Genomic DNA, 21,260 nt, shown 5'->3' on the forward strand with positions numbered 1-21,260 from the left:
TTGCACTAACTTTAACTTAAAAAAGTGATTGATGTCATATTTCTTTTTTCATTCCGAGTGTCACTAAAAAAAAGTCTGAAAAAGTCTTGAATTTAACTTACCTTGCACTGTAGCATACTCCCCAACTATGAAATTAGTTAAACTGGGTTATATGTCAGCTTTATGCCATAGAAACATGCATGAATTAATTGAATTATAGTGTGTGTATGATTTAATATTGAATAAAAGTCAGCAAAGTGTTCAATGTAAAAAAATATTTAAAGTTAAATATGTTTTGCGCTTAATTATAATTTTTAATTTTATAAATGTTTTTAATTTTGCAGTACAAAGCAAAAATTAAGTTACTTTTGCATTGCCAGTAACAAAAGCAGCACTTTATTTTGATGACAGTATAATAGTTAAAAAAACTTTTTGACTATCATTTCTCTACAAATACTCTTTGTTTGTATTTGCTGTTACCTCCAACAGAGCATCTAGTTAAAATAAGAGAATAATTGGTTAAATTGACAAACTTTTTTTTTTTTTACAATAACAACAGATGTTTTCTCACTACAATGAGCAGTGTTGCCACTGGTAAACAGAAATAGATGAGCAGAGGCACTAAATGAACTGATTTCATTTTTGCAGCATGCTCTTGTTAAGCAAGATAGATTAAATTGTAATTAGTATGCAGACACTGCAGGATTTAGTCTACTGCTGTGTTTTCATCTAAAAAAGAGGACTCGGTCAGTATTCAATCCCTCACACATCCATTTCTACAGTACTGTCACAACAACATTACTTGATTCCTCCATGAGAAAGAGACATGCAACAAAGGATAGGTTACCACTGTCACGCACTGATCATCTTCAATTTCAGGCTGTGACCAGTCAGTCGGAGGAAATAGAGGAGGTTTTTGAGAGCTCAAAATCAGCCCTCTGACGGATTGCTCTGCTGGTCTCATCTCTGCTGTACCAACACCAGCACCTGTTGTGGGCAGCTTTGTCTGGACACCTGTGATGAACACACACACAACAGATTGTATACAATACAGAGTAATTTGACACATGGGTAAGCATTCTCACACAGAGAGCAATCATCAGTCATTTGAGAGACGCATACCCAAGCTTTTCCTGTATATCAGTCTGCGTTGTGACAGCTGGGTCCCAACAGTCCTCATCCTGATCATAGGAAGACGACACTGGAGGCCAGCGTCATGCATGACCACCAAGTTACACTGACAGGCCACATCTGCTCTGTTTAAACATGATGCAGCTGCACCCTTCATGAAAGATAGAAACAAAACAATACTGTAGTTACATTGGGTTTGTTGCATGACATTTACAGGAAAAGCACAGTAATTACAAGTCACAAACATAAAGCATGCATGAATACAGATGTTAGCAAGAGGAGATTCTAACAATTGGAACCATTTAACTCCATGTTTACCTGTTTAATCCACCTTTAGCTTTGCTGTAGAAGGGACTGCGTAGATCATGGCAGAGTTAATACTAAACTGTGTGTGGGCTACACAGCCAGACCTGAATGAATTATTACAGCTTACAGGAATAACAGGCGTTAAGAGGAATTATTACTCTTGAGTGAGTCAAATTTCATCTGTAGGTTCAAGGTCCAATATGTAATGACTCTCTACAACACCTCACCTCTGTCTAACAGAGAACTCACCTCTGTTTTGTTCTTCAGTGACCTTGCACACGGTGAACTGCACATTTTATTCTCCCGCTCTACCTCACTGTATTCTGAAGACTCAAAATTCTACAGATGTGTTTGTGTGTGTGTGTGTGTGTGTGTGTGTAACAGAGTGAAAAATGGATTAATAAAATGTACCTTCTTCTTATATATATATATATATATATATATATATATATATACATATATATTTTCCCACGATATTTGAATGTCTGCTTATGCATTGTCTATAAATAACGTCCATCCACCTCTGCTTTAGCACAGGATTCCTTGGCAAATAGAGGCTCCAGGCTGTGGTTTGAACCCCCAAACAACACAGTCTGACATATTTACAGTAAATAACAAAGTATGTCAACTCCAACAAAGCTCCACTCTAACTGCTTTTACAGTCTCTTTACAATGTGCTGCACATTTCATATTTCCACATTGACATTTGTAATATGTATGTATGGTGCTTACATATCGAATGATTGGCTTCATGTTTTCTGATGTCACAAATATCTGCAGGTGGACATCCCAACTTATGTCTACAGCAGAGGAAACCCCTCCAACATTAACAATAGTAGTCGATAGGGTTGTCAAAGTTAATGTGTGCACACTTCAATGTCAAACACCAGACAGGAGGAAGTTACCTTAGTGAAGAGGGCCTTAAGAGTGAGTCACTGTCCAGCAACATTATTCCATAATCATAATGGTTATTACTATAGGCCACTGATGTTTGTTCTATAGACTACAGGTTACATTGTTCTGTTATTGTATTTGCTGTTTTGATTAAAACAAACAAAAATAACCCTTCACATTTATTTAAGAATGTGCACCATTTACAGAAACTACAACAACAATAATAAATTGCTTAAAACGGGATTTTGACCAAGGGCCCCTCTTCAAGTCAGAAGCCAGATGAGGTGACAATGCAGAAGCATCATGACGCCCTTTACGGTCATTTATTGTCATGCTGTTGTGGAGCATACTCTAAAATTTGGAGGAGAAATTTAACAACAAAAGACACAGCGAATCTGGATCTTGGGCCTGGCATGTCAGAGGAACTGTGGCCCATCAGATTGTTTTGTAGGAGCTGCATAATGAAGGTATGGGGCAGCAGCGCAATCCATAGGGATCTGGTTTGGGAACCAGAGGGTAGACGACTCAAGTCCGGACCGTGCATGAAGTGGGGACTGGCAGCTGGAGATGTGCCCTTGAGCAAGGAACTGAATTCCCAACTACCTGGGGCACCTGTCCAAGGCAGCCCCATTGCTCTGACATCTCTCCACCTTATACATGTATAGGTCCTGTTTGTGCATGTGCGTGCCTGTGTATGTAGCTATCCTCTGCTTCTTCTTCTTCTTCTTCTTTTTCTGTATATGTCAGACATGTATGGATTATGAGATTATGGACATCTGGGCAGAGGTGCCTCAGACAACAACTGCTCAACCAAGTGCAGACCCAGACAAGGTATCACAATGGCCTCTTAGGTGTGACATCCTCAAAGTCATGACAAGAAGAAGATCACTTTCCCTCAGAGTAAAATGCATTAAATTTTAATAGCCCATGAATTTTGTTTGACATTTTATTATGTGTTCTGTCTGTCTTGCTTGTTTATGCCTTTCTTTAACTCTTGAATGTATATATCTATTAAACATACAATGCACATAACTGTACATATTTCTTATGTTTACCCTTATTCTATTCTTGTTTTATTCTACTGATGTATATATTGTAGTTTAATTTTCACACCTACAGCCTCAGCACGTGACAATATATATTTTACTTTAATATTTTTAATATCTTAAGTTCTAGTGATAAACAGTGTGGCATAATGCAAAATTTCTTTTTATTCTTAATGCACTTTTTTTCTATTCTACTGTATTACTTTATATTTACATACTTCTATTTCATACTCTCATTCTTACTCCTTATAATTCTCTATTCTTTACATCGGAGCGACTGTAACGAGTCATAATTTTCCCTTGGGGATCAATAAAGTATTTCTGATTGTGATTCTGATTTGTTTTTATTTTTTGCTTTGTGCAAAGCATGTTTTTACATTGGTCTTTATTTAGTTTTGTTTATGTGTGTGTTAAACAGTAAATAGCAGCCATAGTTCACTGTTAAATAAAACTGCCAGCCTGTGTTTTGAACTGTGTTATTGATTTCCAGTTACATTTGGTCAGTGGAGCTGGCAGGAGCGTCAGCGCGGCTGGTCACGTGACGGCGAAAGGGCAGGGGCACGCGCAGGGTTTTTTCACACTTTTGTAAACAACATGGCGATTCACGGACTGACACTGCTAGCAGACTGAGCAAACACTGCGCTGTCAAACTTAAGTTGTTTTGTGTTACAAGCGCTGTACGTTAGATATCGCGGAAGTTAAGTGTCGAGGAAACTGTGAAGTTCACACCGGAACGACAAAGAGCTGGACCGACGAGCTGTCAAGAAGACCGTTTGAGAGTCAAACGGTAATGTTGCCGTAAAGTCGTTAGCATTAGCTAGCTCAACAATATCAACCTCTGCATCTTGATCATGATGAGCTGACGTAACGTTACAGCGCAAATATGCTGTCGGGATTTCTTCGCAGAACACCCTGTTTGTTAATTTGATGTAGTGAAAGTAAAATGGCTCGAGCGAATGTCAGTTTAGCTAACACTGTAGCCATTATTACCTTACTTATGCTTTCCCTTTTCCTTTCTGTTCATCGTCAAAACACACTGCATTTGTGTCCACCTGGCTCCCCCCAGGTAAATCCAAAACTGCCATTTAACTTGCACATTGCTCCCCCTGCCAGGCCCTCTTCAGTCTATGGGCTCTCAGTCCAGTTCTGGGATGTCTGGTGGAAGGGGCTCTTCCAGTGGCAACCCAGCAGAGCAGTCTGAGGCAGCAGACACGAACCAGAGCAGCAGCAGCCGAGGCCGCAGGACGGCTGACAGGCAGCAAGGAGACAGACAGACAGCATCAGAGGAGGACGTTGACTTAGCTGAAGTGCTGGCTTACCTACTGAGGAGGTGAGCTGGGAGGAATTTGGTGTTAAGTTTCACACTTTTATTTGCCATTTGCCTAAGAGCAAGCGTGGAAGTCTTGTGCAGAACTCCCAGTCAAGTAAAAATTAAAATATAGTAAAAAAATATGCACACTCAAAAGAGAAATACACAGAATTGACACATAATAAATTTGTACATAGTGGATAGCGTCACAAATCCAGTTGTCTCAGACATCAAAGATAAAACAGTCTTTTCTGTGTCAATGTCAGTCCCTATGAAGATAGCTGAGACACTAAGTGATTATCACTAAAAGAAGCAGAAATGCACCAAGAGACCAGGACAATAGAAACACCCAGTTGGATGCAGTGCAATACAATAGCTGAGCAATATGCTGTATATCACCTAACATAAGTGTAATGGAATTTCTATTTTTCTGGCAACATATGGTGAATCAAATCATGTTACACAACATTAACTCCTCACTTTAAATCTCTTGAAATCTACATATGATCATAAATTGATTGATCTAATTTAGATTATTGGTGTACAGACACACTGTAGTGCAGTGGTTAGCATTGTCACCTCACAGCAAGAGGGTTCCTGGTACACACCCAGGGTGGGGAGCCCTTCTGTGCGGAGTTTGCATGTTCTCCCCATGTCAGCGTGGGTTTTCTACAGGTACTACGGCTTCCTCCCACAGTCCGCAGGTTAACTGGTGACTCCGTCTCTGTGTGTCAGCCCTATGATAGTCTGGCGACCTGTCCAGGGTGTACCCCCGCCTTTTGCCCAATGTCAGTTTGGATAGGCTCCAGCCCCCCTTGACCCCTAACAGGATAACTAGCTATGGAAAATGAATAAATGAATGAATATTTCAAACATGAGACCACTTACACTGGAAAGAAGTAACACTTGTCACATCAACATGAGCTGCTGTGAAGGTGCCTTGTATCTGGACACTATTCAAATGGCACAAAGCAGAGGAAAAGCTTGCAGAGTTTTTACCTCTGTGGCAAGAGAGCATACATCTTATTACATTCCAGTGCTGGTAAAGCTAAGTGGAGGTTGGGAAATTCCTATCCTCATTCCAGTTTGATTTTTGTGCCGTTAAAGTGGCTGGGAAACTTTTTAATATTCCTCCGAACACTTCTAAAAAATGTTTTCAGCTCTTGTTAGTGATCCATGACAGCAGCGGGGCCTCTAGTAATAACACAGCAGCAACATTAGAACTAGAAAATATCAGGATCTGGAAGAGTTTAAATGAGTAAGCAGCATTCTTACTTCTCACTTCAGTTAACATTCAACTACCCTGAAGGAACCACCGATCCCCTTGTTAATGGAGCTGCTCATTGGAAAAACATTACATGAATGTAGCTTTAATCGCAGCACAGGAGCCTGTTTGCAGGCTGGTGTCTCACCGTCAGGCTTCTGCTGGACTACTTTGTTTTCCAAATAAGTATTTCACATATTAGTGAAGTAAGATCTTTCTCCACTGTAGAGAGTTAGATTCATTTAACCATGGATCACCATTTAGACTGATTGGTTGTTTAACTAACGTGGTGTTTGTATGTGCAGGGGCCAGGTCCGACTGGTCCATGGCAGTGGAGCCACAGGGCTGCAGCTGGTCCAGTCATACTCTGACTCTGATGAGGACAGCGATGGTGCCTGGGAGGGCCGGCTGGGTGACCGCTATAATCCACCAGGTAACTTCCTATTGGCACTGTTCACTGTCAAGACAAAGAGATAAAAAAATAAATTGTATCTTGCTTAATCTTGCGCTGAAACAAATCAGCTACAACATCCATACACACTTGATGACGGTCTGTTAAAACAAAACATTTACTTGCTGTATTAATTAGCAGTGTTTTGGCTGTTGTGTGCTTCTGGGTGTTTGTATTCTGCATAGTTGGAATCCACCCAAAACCCAGTAGCAGTACACAGGATGAATCTATGCCAGTAATGTGTCAGTATTGCTCTATTAAAGACGTAAATCATGTAAGAGTGATGCTATTGTCTTGTATTCAGTAAGATTCAAAATAAATGTTCTTTGTTTCAGATAAAATTAAAATGTGACTGGTATATTTCAACCTAGACTGTATTTCCCCATGTTTTTGTGTCTAAGTTAGTAATGGAAACAACATTTTTAGCAGTCTCCAGCCATGAATCAGGCTGCAATGTAACCACTCCGGGCATTTGCGCAATGTTAATGTATGTCCAGTAAAAGTGCTTGTTTTTGTCACTGACAGACTCAGATTATTATTCTATGTGTCTGACACCGTTATGTAAATGATCCTGACAGAGATAGAATTTTTTTTATTTAAGAGTAAGCTCCTTTTGTTTAACCACAAAGGGCCTTGAAATCACTATCAAGAAAGCCACCAGACTCCATTTAAATATAAACAGTAATTTTAGCATGCATAGAGCCAACATATTGTCACATTTAACTTGGTGAATTAAGGGTTTATTTGAACCAAACCAGAGTTGGTGAAAGTTGGAACAGTGAAAATATGAAACAAGATGTTTTTTGTGAGTTTTATTGTGTTTCTGTCGAGCTGGAAGGTGTGTTTTACAATGATAAAATTACTGTTTATTTAAATGGAGCCTGGTAGGTTTGGCAGTGTTGATATTTGAGGCAAAAAGGTTTATTTCTGCAGGGATTGTTTCCAAAATATTGGCAGACACTTAGAGTAATAATCTGAGCCTGTCAGTAGCAAAAACAAGCACTTTCTATGGACGCAAATTGATGACTGTCTGCACATCCTCGAGTGGTTACATTGCAGCCACTGACGGCTGCGGTGCTCTGGCTCAGTATTGGACCAGTTTTAAAAGTTGTTCCCATTGGTCATTTAGACACAAAATCTGAAAAAATAAAGGGATTTTCTCAACCAAAATTATAAGGGGCTTTTAATTTGGAACAGATACAGGAAGTATTGAGTTTGAAATGACGGAGCGATGCATTCACTTTAGTAAAAATATAAAAACACAGAGGGAATAATAAACAATGGCCCGTTTATACTGTATTCTGTTTCAAATGAAGCTGTTAGCCTCTGCAGTCGCCACTATTTTTTAAATTTTCTTACTTTATGTCCGTCTCCATTATGAAGAAGGAACATTGTTTGCTAGTTTTCACACGCTGGGCTTTTGAATCAACATATACCGTAAGCAACAAGTTCTTAAAGTTTGATATCTTAGTAATTTATACCAAGACTTCTTTCTTGTGTGTTTGTGTGTTATCTTCCTAGTGGATGCCCAACCTGACACACATGAAGTGGACCAAAGTGAGATCCGAACACAGATCCTGCTGGCCACTGGCTCCACTTGCCTGAAAGGCCGACACAGTTTCACCCACATGCTTACAGAGGTCAGACCACAGAGATACAAATTAAAAGCCAGCAGTAGACTAGAATGCAATTGGCTAATTTGGAGGAGTAAGAATGGAGCAAGATGATGATAATAATTAAGTGTCATCAGTTTCATCCACAAATTTGTGAAATAATTAAGAGCTCTACTTTAACATCAACCCAGTATGTCCAAATATTAAAATATTGTGAGTCATTTGTGTGTGTTTCTCAGTTTCATTCCCAATTAATGTTGACCGGTTTGATGTTTTTTTTCTGATGAACTCTTTGCTTTTTAGAGAGAACAAGGCAGATGTAGAGGCTCCAGTTTTTCTCACGGAGAGTGCAGTCGTATCCGCACACAGTAAGCGTTGCTTAAATTCCACACATTTCCAATATCATTTAGCAGATTACCAGAAAGTGACTCAGAGAAAGAATAAAATTCAATCAGTTCAGAAAAGTGGTGCATTCAAAAAATGGTCCTGATGAAGATTGGACTCCATGTGACTGATTACTGTATATTTTCTGTGATGTTTGTGAGAAGATTCATGCTGTTGTCCGTCAAATGATACCGACCCTTGTTCCTTCGCAGTTTTCTGCCAAACTATGTATCCCACAAGGATACGTACCAGCAGAAAGCCTTCTGTGGAGTGTACAGCGAGGATGGCAACATGTTCCTTTCCGCCTGCCAAGGTAAATAACCCGAGATCCAACATGAGAGCCCAGGGGAACTGAATCAGGTCTGATTGGTAGTGTTTGTTTAAAACTGTGTAGACCACCAAATCATCAGGGCCATTCATGTAGTGTCATATACAGAATGTGGTCATTAACAGACAAGTATTGCTGACGTTGGAATTCCTCATACATCACATTTGTTCTGTTGCTCGCTGCAGACCAGAACATTCGCTTGTACGACACCAGCAGGGGCCGCTTTAACTTACGGCGTACAGTGAAGGCTCGTGATGTGGGCTGGAGTGTGCTGGACGTCTGCTTCACCCCCGACGCGCAGAATGTGCTCTACTCCAGCTGGTCTGACTACAGTAAGGCTAATGAACCTTTAAGATGCTATACAATGAAATCAGCATATTATGCAGTTTTTTAGATTATTTTGTAGGTTCAGTTTGTTTTTCTGTTTGTCAGCAGGATTACGGAAAAAGTACTGGTCCGATTTTCATGACACTTGGTGGACGGGTGTAGCATGGGCCAAGTGGGAACCTATTTAATTTCAGAGTGGATTCGAATCATGGGGTGGATACATGAATTATTATTCACTTTCGTTAACATTGTGAGATAGGACATTTTGCCTTGGCAGAGTTCTGTGCTCTTTGAGTGACAGTGTAGAGTTTTCTTAACGAGTCATTGCCTGGACAAGAGCCAATTCTATGTTATCCATATTTGAATTTTACTACTGCTGTAGTGGGAACAAAAAAAATGGGACTCCACTTACTGTAACTACACCTTAGCACAGTTTAGTTATTTAAGTATGTGTCATAAACATGCCTTTTATAAACACTTATGTTATGGGCTTGTTTCCTATATTTAGTTTGAAATGTCTTCTCTCTACTAATAAACCGCACCACAGTTCACTTGGAAGGTGACAAAGATCATCTGTGCTTATCGGCATCTCACAGGGCTCAACATTAATTTTAAAAGTTGTTTCCAGGTTGGCAACCAGGCATCAGCTTTTGGTTGAAGAAACTTCAAAATATGGTTTACCTTTTTAGCTACCTTTTAATTTGATATATATATGTGATATATTATATTAGCTAAACTACATCGTCCCCAGCGAGCAGCAGAAATTCAGACATATATCGAAAATATGTCTTTTTGTTTTGGGGGTGAACTGCCCCTTTAATGGTTAGGGGGTTTTTTTTTACTTAATGTTCTCAAGAATTTAATTTCCTTTTGAAAATTCCTGCCCACACATTGGAAAAGTAATTGTCCCAGATACTTATAATAGATACTGTAGCACCTGAGTGTTGTTTTATTCACCTGTTCTCTGTCTCTGTGTCTTCCCCACAGTTCATTTGTGCAGTATAGATGGAGACAGTGAAAACCACACCGCCTTGGACCTCAAGTTAGTGTTTCCCTCATAGTAACTTATAACATTGCGGAGCAGGTAATCTATCATTCCCTACCAGCCGGCCCTCCTCTCCCTTCATTACCACCTGGATGAATGATGCTGTCAGAACCTGTCACCTCAACATCCATCCTCTCGCGCCGTGTGTGTGTGTGTGTGTGTGTGTGTGTGTGTGTGTGTGTGTGTGTGTGTGTGTGTGTTACGTTGTGAAGTGGAGAGATCATTATTTCAACAAAGCGCCACCATTAAACTCACAGCACTCCTAACAATAGCATTGTTTAAGAGGTGATGCGTGCCTTCATCAAGCTTTTTGGTGTGGGATGACATACAGTAGACTGTGTAGTTGTGATTCAATAATGGTGCTATTGCTGCAGTGTCAACTTGCTTGTGTGTGTGTGTGTGTGTGCTGTTGTGCTTTGTAGTCCAGATGAGAGGAGGTTCTGTGTGTTCTCACTGGCTGCGTCCACAGATGGCAACGAGATCCTGGGAGGGTGAGTACAATTTGCTTTTATGTTTCAAGGCAGTGACTGACAGAGTTGAAACCAGGACTGAAGTCTCTCTCAGAAATGTTAATTCAAGCACTCCTTTCTCCCTGGGTGGAAGTTGAATACACTTTTTCGTCATATAGCCGGTTTTGTGAACACTTGAATGAGATAGAAGATAAAACACTTTTATTTAATATAAAGCATGCTCAGACCAGCGAGATCAGTTGCATTTAACCTATTAATTAGAATGTGTTCTGTCTTTCTCCTCTCTCCATTCAGAGCAAATGATGGCTGCCTTTACGTTTTTGATCTTGAGCAGAATAAACGAACGTTGAAGGTTAGTGTTTGCTGTTTGTGTTTTTGCTTGTGGGCCCACTTGTACCTTTACCGTTTCTGAGTCACGTCCACTCCTGTCTGTTTTGTGCACCATCCTGCGATCAAGGTGAGCCAGACATTAGCAGACCTGAAAGTGTGCCTGCTTGCGCAAAGTTTCACACCCACCCTGCCGTCTGTAGTGTCCACCTCCACCCTGCATTGGGACAGGGGGGTTAAACCCTCCTCCCTCCTCCTCCTCCTCCCACAACCCCCTTCTGTGTAGAAGTCAGTCGCTGGCCTCTACCATCTGCTTCACCGCTGTCTTATGCACTTTCTCATTCTGTCCCTCTTATTACCTCTGCGTCAGTGTATCTGTGCTTAATGTCTGAACTTGTGCCTTTTGCCCATTTTTGGTATTTTTTCACCTAATGGACACATCTGATGGTGGTCTACTTTTTTTTTTGTTAACAAATCTAAGAAGACCAAACCCAACTATGAACTGACATTGACATGTATCCCCTGTGGCCACAGCTTTATATATCTTACACTTTTGTGCCATAAAGCTCCACTGTTGTGTGGAACAAATACTAAAAACATACTGATGAGCCACACAGTAGATAGGGTGACATACTCCTTTATTACAGCAGACATTGGCGCTGTAGTTTATCTTGAGTCGATCCCACATACACCGTTCTGCTGCTGTAAATAGTCACTAGAGCACCAAATTAGTGGGTGAAAGTAGTCCCCAACAAATGCTCTATTTAAAGCAGCTCTCTGTGCATCTACCAGCAGCATGCAGCTAAATCATGTGCCTCTCAGCTCAAGGACAGAGAACTTCCGCGGGGAAAAAAGGGACTGTAGCACACTGACTGACTTGCAGCCTCTAGTTGCGCAAACAGACTAACCTTTCTATACTTCTGTGTCTTTATCAGAGTCAAAATGGACAAAGATATATGGCAAACGCTCATAATGTCAATCATGAATGGGTGCACATGTGTAATTGGATAATTGGTTGAAAATTATTATTATTTTTTTTTTCAAACTTTGGTTCGGTCGAAATTAATCTCTACAAACAGATTCTGCATATGTAGAGTCTGTAGGCAAGGAGACAAGCTTTTGCTATCAGAAGTGTTCAGGTTTATGGTTGTAGTCCGAGTAGTACCAACAAATTATGTTTGAACAGCAGGTACACAGTCTGTGTGGAGAGGCAGAACGCATTGGCCTAATGCAATCTGAGAACCCATCGGCTATTGTCTGGCGATGAGTTAGCTTTATGTAAGCTTTTTTCAAATGCATCTGCAGTCATATGCAGATATCTGTTTCTAACCGGCGCACAGAAGAAAAAGTCTTGATCCAGATATCCTCTAACTACACTGGATCAGCCCTAAATATTGGCCCCTTACCCCCAGAGGCTTTATCGTCGTCACATGGAAGCCAATGGGTTCCAAGATGGGGGGTCAAAAATAAACTGTTAATTCACAGAGTTAGATGTGAAAATAAGCTGTTTTTCCCAGCCGTCTCTCTGCTGTTTACAGTCCTCTTAAGTTATCCCCACCATTTGCAGCTCAGATACCTGTTCCACCGGTAGACACTGACCTGTGGTGGCATACACTGCATCACTTAAATACAGCATCTATGTATCAGTTTAATAGAAAGAGGAGTGTCTGTATTTTGGATGGTATTGGAAAGCATACCTTAGGGACCCAACCCTACAGTGAAGTCATGCATCATGTGAAGCAACACTTGTAAAGCTTGTTTGTCGCAGTGCTTTGCTCATCTGCTGCAGCACTGTATTGATTTGATAATGTAATTGTCTGAGCTTCAGTGTTTTTCAATCTTGCAGAAAAATGTGTCTGCCAATAAATCAAACAGGAAATATACAGTATAACATTGGACTAGCTTTCTGATTCTACTAATGCTCTACACTCCACAGCATTTTTTGTTTCAGTCACGACTTTGACATACACACAAACATGCACAAGCACAGAGACAAAGACACTTTCACACAAGCATGTATATTACACACTATGTCTCACAAAGGAAATCACACAGTCTACCACACACCCTCACTGGCTTGCACACACACCACACAGAAACACTGACTCTCTTTCTTTTGCGTCTCTGCTCGTCAGATTGATGCCCACGAGGACGACGTGAATGCGGTGGCGTTCGCCGACAGCTCGTCCCAGCTGCTCTTCTCTGGCAGCGACGACGCGCTGTGCAAGGTGTGGGACAGACGGACGCTGCGGGAGGACAGACCGCAGCCTGTCGGACAGCTGGCCGGCCACCGAGACGGCATCACCTTCATCCACAGCAAGGTGGGGGGCGAGGAGAGGAATGCTGCTGGTATTTTATCAATCTGTCAATGACAAGTTACCCAAAGCCTCATGGGTAGTTGGATTTGACTGATGATTGGTTGGAAGTTGATTAATTAAATGCTGAAATAAGCCCTTTGCAGTGTTTCTTTAGTGCAGTGTATTGGTCTAACCCTGAGGTTTGTTTTCTTTTTTAAATATGGTCCTCCTTACCTTTGTCATGACTGCGCCAGGGTGATGCACGCTACCTGATCAGCAACTCGAAAGACCAGTCCATCAAGCTCTGGGACGTCAGGAAGTTCTCACCCAAAGAAGGTTTGGCAGCTTCCCGCCTGGCTGTCACCCAACAAAACTGGGATTACCGCTGGCAGCAGGTTCCCCAGAGAGGTGAGGAGGAGAGAGGGAGTCAGGAGGGAGGAGAGGAGAAGTTAGAGGACAAGAGGAGGAGAGGTCTCATGGAGGAAGAAAAGAGGAGGAGATAAAGATGAAATGACGTTATAAAAGAAGGGAGAGAAGGCCAATGACAGAGAGGTGAATTGTGGGTGTGGGTGTGTGGGTGTCGAGGGTAAGGGGATATGACAGTATTAAAACCATGCATAGAGAAATGAGTGATTAGCATTACAAGTCAAAGAGGAGGGACGGCATAGAGGAGAGATGAAGGATAGGAGCTCGGATAATGAAATGGAGCCGAGAATAAAAGATTTTCACCTGATTATAGATGTTAAAGATGTAATCTAGCTCTGTATGTCTTAGTAAACTGTACCAAACTAATGTAAGGTAAAAAATTCTTCTGTAAATGATCTCTCTCTCTCTTTCTGTCTCTTTCAGCCCTGAAGAGACACAAGTTGACAGGCGACACCTCAGTGATGACCTACCGTGGTCACGGCGTTCTGCACACCCTCATCCGCTGCCGTTTTTCTCCAGAGTTCAGCACTGGACAGAGGTTCATCTACTCTGGCTGCTCCACTGGCAAAATCATCAGTGAGTATGCAATGTGTAGTTATTTTGTGTCTTCCACTCAGGGTGTCGGCCCCATGTTGTGTAACTGCGTCGCAACGTGCCAGCACCAATTAACTCTGTGTAGTTATTTATATGTGGAAAGTTAACGCAGTTCGGATGCAGACAAGAGTGATTAAACGGATATGATATACAGTATCTAAAAATATTGAATTCTTTGTGTGTCCAGTTTACGACGTCCTGACGGGCACAGTGGTCTCCAGACTGTCGGGCCATGAGGCGTGTGTGAGGGACGTCAGTTGGCACCCGTACGAGGACAACATCGTCAGCAGCTCTGTGAGTGCTGTTAGTGCAAACTGTTCAACTGGAGTCGTCGTGTAAAAGCTTGTGCTCATAAATAATACATTGAAGTGTTTTTTAAAAAAATGTAAAAAGGTTTTTATTGAGGGGTATTAAACCAGACAGTGTTTCCTCCAGTAATGTGGTACTGTGGAATTAAAAGAATTTTATGTGTGTTCTGGTAATTGAAGAGAAACAAATGAATCATTTACAGAAATATATGAGCGTATTTTATATATCTTGCTCCAAATGTATATTGTATTAAATTGTACTTTAAGCAGTTTCTCTCTCCGCTGAAGAGAAAACCAGACTGTTTACTCGTAGCTGGAGAAAGCATTAAAGCTGGATCCCAATGTCCTGAGTTTCAAAATTCTCTGCCCTCTACAGCAGCAATATCTAAGATGTTGAAAGTTTGCAGTGTACTGAGACACTCTTGTGACATCATCTTCTTGGCTTTTTCAGTGAATTTATATGCAAATGCCTGATTGGAAAACTTCAGCCACTAATTGATTATGTTGATGATTTTCAAAGGATGAAAGTACAAAAATGGCAACAAATATGTAAAGGCATTTTCAGACACAAAGTTCAGAGCAAAGTGCCTGAATAGTACAGCTGCAACTAATGATTATTGTCATCATTGATTATTTTCACCATGAATTGATTAATCGTTTAGTCTAGAAAAATGTGGAAAAATTTCGCAGAGCCCAAAGTGACATCTACAGATTACTTCTTTTGCCAAACCAACAGTCCAAAATCCAAAGTCTCTTTACTTACTTTCAAAAAAACAGTAATTTCTCACATATAAGGAGCTACAATCAGCAGGAGTTTGACATTTTTGCTTGAAAAATGACTGAAGCGATTAATTAATTAATTAATTATCAACAAAGTTGGAGAATAATTTTCTTTCGATTGACTAATCGATTAATCGACTGATTGTTGCAGCTGTACTGAATAGTGTTAAATTAGTGTTTAGTTTAAATTTGAACCTATTTTTCATTTTTTAAAAAGTTACAGATTTTTTTTATTTTTTTAAATAAAAAAGAAATTTTTTATGTAAATATGAAAGTGTAACTGGCTTTTGAGAAGACGCTTTTACTTTGTAATATTGGAAACTTCAAATCAGAGCTGTGGGAGGCCAGTAGCAGCAGCAGCAGCTAACAACTCTTTAAAAGCATCAGGTCATTGTTGTTCTCATCATTCTCCTCATCCTCCTCCACAGTGGGACGGAGCCATACGAATGTGGGAGCACAGACAGACCCATCCACTAGAGGAGGAGAGAGAGCGCGAGAGAGACTGACAATGGGAGAGAGACCTTTTAGACAGCGAGAGAAGAAGAGAGGCAAAGGAAAAGATGTCGGAGGAAGTGACATCATCACAGAATGGTCGAGGCTGGCCCTAACACAGGAAGGCAATAACCTCAGAAGGACTGGGAGAGACTTCAATATCTTTTAAATTAAATGCTGGATTTTAATAATTTACAGTTATAGCTTGGTTGTGAAGTGTTCGTTTGGAAGGTATTATAAGCCTCACGTTGTCAGATTGTGCAGATGAGGGCACAGATGGACAGCCTATTTCTGTTTTTCTTTTGTTTTTGCCTCACTGTCTTGCGCAAAGTCAACAGGCCAGAGCTTTTGAATCTGGCCTGAAGCACTTCACCCAAATGTGCTGAAGCTGGAAACGCCCAGCACTGCACTTACTTAATGAGCTATTGGAATTTAATGGTAAGTTAGATATAGAGAAATCAATGTTCGATATTGCAGGGATAAAGTGACGATGATAATTCTGTATAAATGTATAGTACTTTAATGGTATGTGCATTCAGGGAGTGTATTTAGATAGTTATCAGTGTGCTGATTTGGACTTTGCTGTTATGAATTACCTGAGCTAGTTCCTGTTTAAGGGACTGTCACATTTCAAAGTCACATTTAAAGACTGGTTAAAGTGTAATAATCCAGTATATTATTTACCAGTTGCCCTAAATCATGACTCCTAAACCTGGCAAGCATGTCACTTTCCTGAGTTTACCATTGGGCCACCAGAAAGTGCGGCTTTCTGGTGGTTAATTTCTTGTGTCGCACATTTCCAGCACACCAAGATGACCTTCAAGTCTAAAGGCACGCTCTGTATTTAGACACAGAGATAGTCTGAGGTCTTATTAATGATCCTTGGTCAGCACATAACTCTGTAAACACAAGCCCTGAGTCGATCGAAAAAAGAAAAAAAAAGAGTAATTTTGTCGGTTAATATAAACCTGTGATCTGTTGAAAAGATTTGAATGTGTGTGATAATATGTTGAGGTCAAGACTCAGTGAAAGGACTGAGGATGTGTGCGTGGATAAAAAACACACACTGATCTGAATATGCAATTTTCAGGTGTTTATATCAAAACCCGTATTTCACTCTCAGACTGCTGTTTTACAGTAACAATAAAACCTTTCAATGTAACACTGCGTGCTGACGCTTTTTACTGAGTGTTTGCTGCTGCTATTGAGAGAAAATTACTTTGTTAGACGTTTTAAATTTTGGCCCATCAGGCTTCAAACGTGCAGAAGTGGGGCATGGAGAAAATGCGGCAATTTCATATCCTGTTAACAGTGAACTAAACAGAGATAAGTGTCCATTTGCACTTATCTGAAATGCCGTCACACTGAACAACCACCACATGAAAAGTTTCTTTGTCCTGAAAATGTCATTTGCCAGTTAGCACATAACCGACAACTGACAATTAGCTGCTACGGGAACCATAGCAGAATCGCTAGAAGGTCATTGTAATGACAGCAGTGCAGTTAAGTGGTCTAAAATTAGACAGATTCTTTGGCACGTCTGGTTTCATTTACACTTAGTGTTCGTACTTAATACAATACTTAATACACCAACACAGTGGTGGTGGTGATAATATATCATCTCAGCTACGGAAAGGAGCAGGTCTTAAGATAATTTATTGGGAAAAGAAGCTCATAGCTCAGGAGAACTCAGCTGAATCCAACATTTGAGTAACTGAAAAGGCAAATGGAAGAAAATAAGATGTCAGAGCTACTCCCCTGACGTGTTATTATGTTGTGGGTGTTTCTTTAGCACACAGAATATCCTTACACTGTAAAAACTGTCACTTAAAGAAAACAAAAAACTTCTCACATATGGACTCCAGCAGTACTTCTGTCAGTATGGATTTGGAGTCTATATTAGTAGTGGGACGGGATGTCCTGGCTTGTGAAAACAGTTCTAGTATGTTTTATTAAGCATAAATCCCACGGAAAGACTAAATTTACTCAATTTGGCACTGAGAGTTGAAGAGGTTTAAGAGGCTCTGGCCCGAGGACTGGGCCTGGAAATAAAGAGGACTCAAAGTGCTGTGAGAAACGCAGCTGTTCATGGCGCCAAATGCAGACTGGCAACAGTTTATAACTTAAATTAGTTTTGGCTCCAACAGCTGATTCTAAGAATGGAGAGACTAAAGGAGAACTAAAGAAGGAGCCAAGTGATCCATTTAATGTCAGAATGATTCTTTACGCAGGAATAGACAGGACTTTTTTTGATGCTAAATGCATATGTAATTGCAGCACACCAGTTGGTCTGATTGCAAAGTAGTTGCTTTAAGCCATCAGGCAAAATTTGTTTCAAATTTAGTTTTCAAAGTTCAGAGTTTTGGATCATCAGTCGCCGTCTAATGGGATTAAATTCCTGAAGTGTTGGATCATTGTTTTTAGAATAATGGGGTCAGTTACAGCAGCAGCCATTACCAAGCCCACACTCTGAGTCTGTGTTGTAGAGGGGGGAGGGGTTCTGGGGGTAAAGGGGACAGATGGGTTGTATTTTTATAAACCATGTGCTCTCCTGCACGCTGACAGCGATAAAGTGGAAGGGCTCCCAGAGCAGGACGGGTGTGCCTTTCAAAGACAAAAGAAAGTGAGGCAGACTCCACAACAGGGCTCTAATTGGACACAAAGAGAGAAGAAGAGGGAAACACTCTTTAAATTCAATCTGAAACTACAAAACATATCATCAAGAGGACAAACGGAGCAGATAAACATGGATCTAAAGACTGAAAACTCCTCAAATGGCTCCACACCAGAGATCAACTTGCAGAAGCTACACAAGATGGCTGCAGAGGTGATTCTGCTGGGAAAATTCATCCTCAGGCTGCTGAATGCTGCTCTGGTGTTAGTTACAAACTTACTGGCCAGGATTTTAGGAAGTGACCTGGTCAGACAACATTTCCACCTGATGCTGTCTGCTTTGGTTCTGTTTGGTCCTGTGCTGAGTTTCTGGGTGTCGAAGTACAGCATCTTCGCTAACAGCAACCACTACCTGTACAGGTATGGTTGTGTCTCTGCTTTTAAATGGAAATCTCATATTATTACTAGGTGCTGTTGCTGAAAATTAATGAAATGTCTGCATGACTTTAACTTTGACCCTGCATGCTCCTTTAAAACCTGCCCCAAGCTGGTGTCATTAGAAGCCCAAAGGTCATTAAACTCACCTGGCACATTAAAGTATGGATAAATGTAAAAGTTAAAAATTTAAATTGCACTTAAATATCAAATACAGTTAGCATAATCACTGATGTGTGTCATGGCTGAACAAGGTCGTCAAGAAGAAACCAGGAAAAGCTCGCACACTGATCAGATAAATGGAATGTCCACTCCAGAGGTTGATGGATGTCAAAGTTCCATGTTTAATGGTCCATCAAATATATACAAAAAAGATAACAGGTGCTACCATATAGTGAAAAAACAAAAGAAACAAAAGAAAACTGCACAGAAACGTTTTGGCTACACAGCCATCCTACTAACATAATATAATACTAATAGTATGTATACTGGTGCTCAGAGATGTGGACATTAGTCACATGACTTGGAATTGAGTCAGACTCGAGTTACAAATTTGATGTCTTTAGCCCCGACCTGACACATTCAAAAGACTTGCAACTTGACGTGGACTTTAACACCAGTGACTCCTAACTTCCTTTTGACTTGAGCCTTTTGACTTGAAAATACTCTATCTTCCCCCAAAGATTATTTAAAAACTGTGCCACAAATCAATTAATTTACCTCAATTTTCTTAAAGTCATCACTGGATTCCCCAGATTTACTTGATTCGAACCAGTCCGACAGCATCAAAGCAGGGGCAGGAGAGAACCATGTGAAGAACTAACGTTACATTACTGAGCACCAGTTGGAAAAAAGATACTAAAGATACTTTTGTGCATGTACAAAAACAATGTAAATTGTGCATATTACAGTATGAAAAGCACTGAAAATTACAGACAGAGACACAACCAGTTTAATATAATATTACTCTGTTGTTAAAATAGTATTATATTTGGTGAAGAGCACATTATGACTTGTTCGGGACTCAAAACTCAAAGTTTAGGACTTGGGGCTTGTCAATCTTGACTTGGGGCTCGACATTGGACTTGAGTGCAAAGACTTGAGACTTGTTAAACATCAACTTGGTGCCACCTCTGCTGGTACCTATCCAAGTGCTCACTTTAAAGGACAGGTTAATAAAGGTAATACGAGTTTATACATGAACTGAATGCCCATGAGGCTTTTTTGTGAGGTTATTTAGTGCGCTCTGATCTTATATAACTCATGATGTGAAGCCATTAGCGGAGCAATCATTCAGCCTTTGGCAACACAATAAATTTAAGTGGATTCAAAAAGATGAATGTACGTGCTGAACTTGTATTTACCCTCAACTACAACATATCCAGTGCTGTGCTGTGTGAAATACAGCATGTGTTGAAATGCATGAACTCTGCCCACCTTGTGAAGTTCTATTAGCTTTGACTGGATGGAGCAATAAGCGTTGATTTTTAATTCTTTTTTTTACAGTATTATTGTGTTGTGTTCTGACGACAGTGTCTTTTCAAGTAACGCTGATCTCTGCTCTCTTGAAGGAAGTTCCTTAGATCCACTTGGGGTTGGACCTGTATATTCACAGCTTCCTTCATCCTCCTCCTCTCCATCTCAGCCCGTCGCCCCCTGTCTCTCCTCCTCCGCCACCTCTCTAGGATAGGGGTCGTGGGGTTGCTCTGGTGGGGCTGTCAGCGTCTCCTGAACCTGCTGGATGATGCAACAGGAACCTGTTATGAACCTATGACCCCTGCCCAGGACATCCAAGATGCTGCCTCCTCGGTGCAGCCCCTGCTCCTCCTACATGAAGACCAAACCAAGGCCTCCTGCCTCAAAGCCCACATGGTGTGGAGGGGTTACGAAGTGTCCCAGGACGTCCTCATCGTCTGCTTGTGTTGCCTGCTGCTTGTGGAGGAAATGTCTGTCTTTGGTCTTCATCTGGCTCAAACCAAGCCTCTGCAGAGGTCGCCCGGCACCCCTCTAAGGTTCATCTTCCTCCTGTGTGTGGCTCTGCTTGCTGTTTGGATGTTCCTGCTGCTGTGTTTGCTCGCACACTTCCCTAAGTTCCCCTCCCAGCAGTTAGGAGGAGCTCTGGGCTACCTGGGATGGAGGGGACTTTATCAGGGATGGTACAGACTAAAAACAAGCTGGGGCTGTCCTGGTTTGCCGGGAGATGGACTTTTCACCACCACAGACATCAACAAGTAGTGTGACACCCTCAGTAGATGATGTTTTGGGCATGTGCTTGTGACCCTGAAAGCTCAAGCTGAAGTTTTGGAAAGTGAAAATGACTTCTCTTCAGGGTTGTGGAGAGAATCTAGGTATAGTATATCACCTGTAAAAACACCTGACAACACTACATAACTCTGGCATCATATGAATATGAAAGTGATTTTACTTTAAAACCCAATTTT

The 21,260-nt window shown here is 40.9% G+C and overlaps 2 protein-coding genes and 1 long non-coding RNA gene across 3 annotated transcripts; 2 read left to right on the plus strand and 1 right to left on the minus strand.

Moving 5' to 3' along the window:
• Window positions 1-465: 465 nt before the first annotated feature.
• LOC126397535 (uncharacterized) lies at window positions 466-4,485 on the minus strand. The gene is made up of 3 exons (XR_007570669.1): window positions 4,347-4,485; window positions 1,102-1,261; window positions 466-993 (listed from the first exon to the last, which is right to left on the minus strand). It is a non-coding gene; the product is annotated as an uncharacterized LOC126397535 (long non-coding RNA).
• Window positions 3,924-16,933, plus strand: dcaf11 (ddb1 and cul4 associated factor 11). The gene is made up of 15 exons (XM_050056361.1): window positions 3,924-4,143; window positions 4,470-4,686; window positions 6,235-6,362; window positions 7,902-8,020; window positions 8,297-8,361; window positions 8,590-8,690; window positions 8,891-9,037; window positions 10,020-10,074; window positions 10,500-10,568; window positions 10,842-10,899; window positions 13,010-13,195; window positions 13,426-13,579; window positions 14,021-14,173; window positions 14,379-14,485; window positions 15,708-16,933. Exons 2-15 carry the CDS (start codon window positions 4,484-4,486, stop codon window positions 15,783-15,785), a joined length of 1,623 nt encoding a protein of 540 aa, XP_049912318.1. The 5' UTR covers window positions 3,924-4,143; window positions 4,470-4,483; the 3' UTR covers window positions 15,786-16,933.
• Window positions 16,934-18,331: 1,398 nt separating this feature from the next.
• On the plus strand, window positions 18,332-21,153 carry LOC126397527 (fat storage-inducing transmembrane protein 1). The gene is made up of 2 exons (XM_050056378.1): window positions 18,332-18,804; window positions 20,391-21,153. Exons 1-2 carry the CDS (start codon window positions 18,518-18,520, stop codon window positions 21,052-21,054), a joined length of 951 nt encoding a protein of 316 aa, XP_049912335.1. The 5' UTR covers window positions 18,332-18,517; the 3' UTR covers window positions 21,055-21,153.
• Window positions 21,154-21,260: the final 107 nt, after the last annotated feature.

Source organism: Epinephelus moara, chromosome 11 (assembly GCF_006386435.1).
Source record: "Epinephelus moara isolate mb chromosome 11, YSFRI_EMoa_1.0, whole genome shotgun sequence".
In the NCBI taxonomy this organism is placed as follows: domain Eukaryota; kingdom Metazoa; phylum Chordata; class Actinopteri; order Perciformes; family Serranidae; genus Epinephelus; species Epinephelus moara.